We start from the raw sequence: 7,821 nt of genomic DNA on the forward strand, positions 1-7,821 counted from the left end.
ATATTATATCACCAAGCAGTTACAGTGTAAAATCTCGTGCGCCTTCGGATGATCGCACCCCTCCCAGAAAAAAAAGAAAAGAAATGCTTTTTTTCAGTTTTAGCATCTTGTTTCGTTGAAATGCAAGACAGGTACTTGATTTAGCATTTAAGCAAAAGGTTACACAAACCGCGTTTTAGAAAGTGTTGGGATGTCCGACAGGGTCAGCCCTAGATCAGATCATTTTTTGAATGCAGACCTAAAGATAATGAGTACTTGTTGTATTAAAGGGGACAAACAGTACTTTGGCTTCCTCTGACCCCAGAATGCACGGCTCGGTTTCATTGATCATCCTCCTTTATGAGATAATGCAATTACAAACATCAATAAGGGGCTGCAAGGGGAATCATTATGCGGTGACAGTGATAAATGACGGTGCAGAAATAGCATGCTTTTCCCCCCTAACAATCCAGGAGCCCAGGGGCTCCGGGGGCTGAACACAGTCGCCAAGGAAACAGATGACATCCCAAACGGCACCAAAAGAAAAAAAATGAACAGTCTTTCTTTGCCTTTCACTCTTTTCCGTCTTCCAAAGAGTTAGTTTTGGCTCAAGCAGCAGCTGCTACACAAGGCATTTCGTTATTTCAGACATTAAAGACTGGAACGGGCAGTGGGAGTCTCCTCCCCTTTCATCCCCACCCCCACTAGATAACACACAAAGCTCGCTGTTCACAGTTTAGGACTACCTGAAAATGCACGTCTCAAAAATCAGATTGGGATGGGGTGGAGGGGTGTCGGGAACGTGGATTTGCACAGCCCTTGCGTTGTGTTTCCCCTGCTTTTGTCCAGTGGAAACTGAGTCTCCAGAACAAGCTGGCGCCTCGCGGGTCGGCCAGTAAGGGAACGGGTGCGCGTGGCTCGCCTCCATCTCCCCTCAGTGCCAGACGCTGCTCTGTGCCAAGGCGGGGGCTGAGGAGCAGGCGACTGCTGGGGGTGTTTGCTGCTGTGCTGGGTTTCTTTGGGATGGAGTTATCAATGGGCGCAGAGATCGCCCTTAAATAGAGAAATCTGGTTCTTTAAAGCCTCTGGGTGCCTTCAGTAAGCGGCTTCAAAAGGGCCTCAACTGATCATTCCCCACCCACCCATGCCCAGAAAGGTGGGTGAGGTAGATGGGCGCAAAAAGGCGTCGGGCTACCAGACTTCTGCGACGGCCTTGAGGCTGCGGAGGACTAGGAAAGGGGCAGAACCTCTGGACGCTAGGTGGAGAAGGGAAACTTGCCACTTTGGGGGAGGGGAGGAGGAAGAAAGAGTACTGAGGTGTGAGGAAGGCCTAGGAAGAAAGGCAGAGGGAGGGGAGAAGCAAAGCAAGCAAAAGCAATCCCACCCTTCCAGGAGGTCGTCACCCCGCAGAAAACAGACACAGGGTTTCTGACCCCTGCCCGGTCCGCCTCGGAGTGGAGTTAGGAACCCCCTCTCGGCGCTCCCTGTCACACACGGCCCCCACCGGGAGGAGCGGGCCAAGCGGGTGCGCGAAGCAGGTGACTTTATTCACTGCTTCCCCAATCGGCGAGGTCCCGGGACTCGTTTTCCGCCTGGAGATTAAGATCATTGCTCGCGTAATGAACTTAATGCTTTAGGGTAGAGGTGAGTGTGTTTGAGAGTGGGCAGGGGTAGAAATTACCGACCCGATCGATGGGAGACTGGCTTAAAACTAAATCCCTTATCTCCAGGGCTTCACCGCCCGGGTTTCCCCTCAGTGGGCTGAGCGCTCCGGGATGTCAGGAGGCAGCGCGCGGACGGGTGACCCGTAGGGCGCGGCAAGCCAGAATCGAGGCCCTAAAAATGCTTCCCCCATCTCCCGACGGAGACCCCCAGGGTACTATTTTCAGAGCAAAGGCTCTTTAAAGCTCAAACGTTGGCGAACTGATTGCTCAATACGTTGTTTGTTTTTCCTTTCAGCTCCGCCTAGGGAGAGAATGTTTCAGACGCCTTGGCTGGTAGAGCGGGCCGAAAAGGGAGCCCTCCCTCTCCCCGCCATCAGCTGTCTTCCTCAGTTGCCTGACCCCCCCTTTCTCGCTCACTACTTTTTCCCCAAACCTTGGAATTCCCAGCCTCCCGTAGTCTCCTCTCCGTGGCCAACCTAAGTGAAACGCGCCGCTAGCAGCCAGTGGGCAAGGCATGGCATGGGAGACGAGAATGAGACAAGGAAAAGTGCCCCGCCAGGCAGGGCGCCCCACTACCCAGTTCCACGCCTCTCTCCATCGGCGTCCAAGCTCCTACCCGGGAGCTTTGCAGCATGAAGTGACGTTTTTACTGCCTTCCCATGGGCCAAGGGCCTGAGGGTATCCGAAAGGCTGGGCAAAGTTTGAAGAGCTTATAAAGTGATCCTGAGGAGCTTCTGCCTAGGACGTCGGGGTGCGTTCTACGGCTTCTCGGCTGCTGCTCCAGACTCCGGCACTCCCCGCCCAACGCCCTCCTAGGGGGCCGTGCGCTCGTTCCCTGTGCCCTCGAGTCCCCAGGCTCTCTGGGTCGCGCTCCCAGGGCCACTATGGGACTCTGGAGTCTGGGGCCCTGATGTGGCAAAGTCTATTAGGAAGTCTCCGGGCTACTACAAAGCACTCGGAGAGGTTCCAAGGAAAGAGGACGCCCACCCAGGAGGTGCCTCTCCACAGCCTCCCTCGCAGACCCCTGGTCGCCCCATCTCCAGAGACAAAGTCAACAGTCCCTTAGACTATACTCTCAGATGGGGGTGAAGCGAGGGCCGGAGGGTAAGGCAGGCGCCTGTGCAGCGCCCCCGGCCAGAGCTGTGGTCTCCAGGCAAAGACCTGCCCGCCCACGCACTGGGCCTAGGCCGGGACCCAGCGCATCGTGGGACTCAGGGGTAGCACGTCCTGACTGGACCTCCGCGCAGCTGCCCGCGGGATTTCCACTCGCGGCACGGAGCCGGGCCCAACCCCAGGACAGGAGCCTCTCCCCTCCCGCTCCTCCCGCACACTTGGGGGACACTGCACACAGCAACTAACCCCGACCGCAAAGTTGAGCGCGAAGTCTGCTTGACGCTTGGGAGACGCGAGAGGGGAGGGGGAGGGCAGGGCTTGTGTTTTTCCTTTTCAGAATCCTTCGACTTCACTACGAAGTTTGCTGGTAGGCGCCTGTGCTCCGGGGTCGGAGCCTCCCACCCAGGCTCCTTCCCCTCCCCTTCTCCCCGCCCCCGCGAGCCGAACCAGCCGCAGCCTCCGCCCGGACCTGGCCGCCCGCTCGGTCCCCCTGACCCGGACCCTGCGCCCAGGTTGCCGCGCCGCCCTTCCGGCCTTGCCCCCGGGCTCGGCTGGGGGCGCTTTTCCCCGGGGCGAAACTTGCCTCACCCCGCTCACTGCAAGGAGACACCCGCTGCCTCCCGAGGAACTCCTAATACCATCCATACAGCTTTAATGCGTTTATAATTCGATAAGTGATTTCAATTTGAAATTGTTAGTAACTAATTTTATGGGTAATTTTTCCACATCAAATATTTAAGCATCAGATTAAGGGAGCCAGTTCCGACACTGGATAATAAGGGGGTTTCCCCCACTCCCGCACCTCCGCCTCCCTCCGTTTCCTACCGAGTCGTTTTTCCAAATCCCCAAAAGATGGCAGTCGAAGCCGACTTTCCTCTTTTCCTGTGGCTCTGCGAAGGGAGGGGGAGAGAGGAGGATGGGGGAGTGCGAGAGTGGCGGGGAGAGGGAAAGAGAGAGGAGAGAAGAAGAGGAAGAGGAAGAGGAAGAAGAAGGAGGAGGAGGAAGAGGAAGAGGAGGAGGAGGGGAGGAGGAGGAAAAGGGGGGAGAAAAGCTAGACGGTGCATGGACTTTTCAAACTAATTCTTTCACACGTTTCTAATGCAAGCAAAAAGCAGTGGTGAATTTCCTGGAAAAGTCCTGGCAGAAACGAAAGCCAAAAAAACGTGCCTTGTGGCCTCAGGGTACGGGATGTGAGAAACTCAGCACATTCAAGCTAAACCCTCATTTTAGAACAGGAGAGGGAGAGGGAGACCCAGAGAGGAACCGACTCGACTGATTTGGGGGTCTTTCGTTGTATTTTAACATTGTATATAAATACTACACAACTAGGCAATGTGTTTCCTCGAGGACGGGACTCTGCGAATTACATAATGAGGGGAAAGAGGTAGGAGTGGGGAAGGGGAAGGGGTGGGGGCAGACTGCAGTGGGCGGAGGGGAGACTGGGGCGAGCAGCGGATGAATTGCAGACCAGTTGCCAAAACTTTTTTTTTTTTTTCCTGCTGCTGCTGCTGCGGCTGCCTTTGCTGCTGCCTTTGCTTTGAATGTGGGTAACTAGGAAACAGCAAGCCGTCTGAGAAGACGGAATTTCCAACGTGTAAAATGTTCTTAACGGAACCATTGAGCGAGTGCAATAAGGCGTGAGGGGGAACTAATCTTCCCATTTAAATGTTTGTGGCAATTTTATCTAAATGAATTTTAATGCTAAACGAGGGTAATTCCCCATTTGTAGCGCGTTTACTTCTCTTTCCTGTGCTTCTAAAGCAGTCGAACATCATGCAATGAACAATAACAATAAAAATACTGTCAAGGCATATTATTCATTTTGAATGTGTTATAATTACAGCTGATTAAATATGATAGAGTAAAATATTTTTTAATTTTTTGAAAAAAATTAAATCATACTAAAAAGTAGTCTTATTCAGCCAGAGCCAGCCCCCTCCCCACTCCACCAAATAAAAATAAAAACCAGGTACAATTTTGTGCCCTTGTTTAGAGGAGGGAGTTTTGTTTTTGCCTTTTAAGAAACATCAAAAACACTCTCAGCACCTCTATTATTTGCCTCTTTCGGATAAGTGTCCTCAATAACCTCTGAGCTGGCTCTGAAATTTACAAGAGGAAAAGCTAAAATAGCATTAAGAGGGGAGGGCATCGAGGCAGGGGAAGAAAGGAACTGCGAAGAGCGAGGCTCTCACCTAAATGGCTCACAGAGCGGGGAGCGCATGGAAATAGCAGTTTCTTTTTTCTAATTCCTGGACACTACTGGTCTCGATTCTTCAGAGTCACCATATTCCCTAACTACTCTTCACTTGTAAACCTCCCTCCCCTAGGGCCTCTCTCTCTCTCTGTCTCTCTTTCTTTCTCTCTCTCTCTCTCTCTCTCTCCCCCTCTCCCTCTCGCCTCTCTCTCTCTCCCCACCACATCTCCTCCCCTTTCTTTCCCTCCCCCACCCATCCTGAGCCTCCTCAGGAATAAAGGCTGAAAATAACCAACTCACCCGGGCATGTACTGGGGAGGAGAAGCAAACAGACTGTTAGTTTATAAAGTTTATTATTAATTTTTAAAGTAAATAAATGGTTGTTAACTGCTAGTAACCACCTATCAAAAGAGAATGATTTCACTCATATCGACTATTTAGGTAGAGGAAGAATTACCACTGGGTCAACAAGGGAGATTTAAACAATCCCATCTATGGGCTGGGGAGGGGTAGAGGCACTGCCAGAGATGGCTGCAGTAGGCTGAGCCTTGCTCTCTGTGCATCCACGTGTTTAGAAACCAGCAAAAGGTGAGAACGCATTGCTGCTCCAGCAGGTGAGTCAGTCAATCACACATCACCTAGTAAAGCCAACCCACAGCTGGTTTCTCTTTTCCGAATAGAAAATAGAATTGCTAAGGACCGGTTTATAGGGTGACTTGGGCCTGAATGTCAGACTTGAGTTTAAGGCTCTCTCTCCTCCGACCCATCCTTTGTTTACAAAGCAATCACTGCTAAAAGGTTTATTTTTTAAAACGAATTTGCCTTAATTAAAATATGTGTATATTTTCCTTAGCTTTGGGAAGCACTTTTTATAGCAGCAATTTTATTTAAATAAAATTATAAGCTATTCCAGCTTAAACATATTATTTTGTACCATTTAGCCGGCTGCCATGCAGAAGTCTTGTACAGCTGTTCTGGAAAATTGGTTAATAACCAGTTTTATCCAATGAGAACATAGAGCATATTTATAAAAATTAGATTTTGAAGTCTGGTCTCTTCAATTCGTGTAGTTAATTTCCTAATAAACATATACTGCTCATCCTAGGTAACATCCTTAGTAAAAGACTTAACTTTGTACTTAGGTTGCCTTTATGCGCAAGAATAATTTCAATGATATTAGATGAGTAATTCTGTTGGATGTAATTCTGAGTCCAGAGTTAGTTTAGTGCCTTTAGGCCTCAAATTTGCTGATATTAGGAGTTCATTAAGTCAGCTTAAAGAAATCAGTGGTTATTATTAAATAACTTACTTTGTGGTTAAAATTGTCAAATACATATATGGCTTAGGGAGCCAAAATTAATTTTTATATTTACTGCATTAATCTTTAAAAATCTGGGGGGCAGTAAACAAATGTTTCAAGCAGTGGAGTCAGCATGACAAAAATAATCTTGTTTTTATTTTAGATTCAGATTTCATTACTGCACTCAAACGACTACAACTGGGCTTGGCGTTATTATACAATCCAAACTGTTTCCATCAGAAACGCTAAGACTCAGTGTGCAATGATTGTTATTAATAATTAGCTCCTTGGTTTCTTGATAGAAAAAGGCTATCAACAAGCATTTGTTTATCCACAACAAAAAGTATAATTAGCTTATCCCACTTAGTAAATCTTGTATGCATGCCAACTCATACCAAACTGCTACTTTTACAAAAAAAATTGCAATAATACAGTTCATTTTTCCAGTCCTTTTTGCACAAAATTTATTTACAATGTCTACATAAATGCTCCAAGGTGGGACTATGAAAAAATACACACATGACTGATGCTTTGCTCAGAAATAAAGTCAACATATTAAAAATAAATCTTCAGTCTATGTTTTAGAGCTGCTTAAAACAGGAAGTGATGTATAAGGTGGTGGTTGTTGCATGGGGACAATGATGCTTGATGTGACAATTAGGCTTCTAAACACACGGCCTTTTGGTTTCCATGCCTCCTCCTACCAGTCTCCTTAAGACACTGCCTGCAACAGCTGATTAATCATTGTTGATGACTGCAGTTTTTCCCATCCTTTCCGATTTACATCTGTTCAGGCCAATTCAAATATGGTGAGTAAATGAATTAGACATGCAAATTCAAGCCCCAGGCTAGAGAGAGGGAGAGAGAGGAAAAGAGAGAGAAAGAGAGAGAGCGCGCGCATGGCTGAAATCCTAGGCGAGAAGAAAGATTCTTCTGCCTGATAGTTATTTTAATGCTCTAAAAATCCTGCAAATCAGACCTTCCTGTCCCTTGCAGGATAACTGTAAGGCTTTTTAATGTAAGGAGGCTTCTGGAGGAAGTGAAGAGCTATGGAAACAACACACATAGTGTGGAAAAATTTCACATTTTTTTTTAAAAAATCTATAAGAAACAACGTAATATGGATAACAGTATAATAGCATTTACAATATTTCACTCTTTGTTCTCTTAATGTCTTATATAGTTATTTAGCATGTCCCCCAAATTGACTTCAGTTGGTATTTCCTGCTTTTTAAGGTCCCTATGAAGAATTAGGGATGCTCCTTGGTCCAGAGTAGATGCCAAGAATGGAACTCCACAGTCATTGCAGAAAAAACATGATTTGAAATCAGTCACAATTGCAGACAATGCATATTCCCTTAAGCTACTGAGCATGAATGTCCATGACTTGTCCACTCATTGTTGGGTCTCCTGTATTAAGAACCGTGGGGCTTGATGCTGACATTGGCATTCCAGGGTGGGGCGGTCCTCCATGCATCATCACTGTTGGGTGGTGAGGGTGTCCAGGAATGTACGTATGCATGGGGGGCCCATGACGCAGCTGAGCAGGATGGGGGGGCATCTGGGGTTGG

General features: G+C 48.2%; 1 protein-coding gene and 1 long non-coding RNA gene across 15 annotated transcripts in view; one reads left to right on the forward strand and one right to left on the reverse strand.

Annotated features, from left to right (window-relative positions):
* The first annotated feature begins 1,465 nt into the window (after window positions 1-1,465).
* Window positions 1,466-3,715, forward strand: LOC141408338 (uncharacterized). The gene is made up of 2 exons (XR_012422316.1): window positions 1,466-1,623; window positions 1,939-3,715. It is a non-coding gene; the product is annotated as an uncharacterized lncRNA (long non-coding RNA).
* A 2,669-nt stretch (window positions 3,716-6,384) lies between these two features.
* Window positions 6,385-7,821, reverse strand: part of MEIS1 (Meis homeobox 1) — a 138,525-nt gene continuing 137,088 nt past the window's right edge. For 13 of the 14 annotated variants that reach the window (XR_012422313.1, XR_012422312.1, XR_012422315.1 and 10 more), the window contains one exon: window positions 6,385-7,821. This exon is cut by the window's right edge and continues 76 nt beyond it. Coding sequence is in view for 6 of the 14 variants with exons in the window: in XM_005575719.3 (XP_005575776.1) it covers window positions 7,614-7,821 (208 nt within the window). In the remaining 8 variants the exon portion in view is untranslated. The other variant, XR_012422314.1, reaches the window with a different exon arrangement.

The sequence above is a fragment of the Macaca fascicularis genome, chromosome 13 (genome assembly GCF_037993035.2).
Source record: "Macaca fascicularis isolate 582-1 chromosome 13, T2T-MFA8v1.1".
Lineage (NCBI taxonomy): Eukaryota > Metazoa > Chordata > Mammalia > Primates > Cercopithecidae > Macaca > Macaca fascicularis.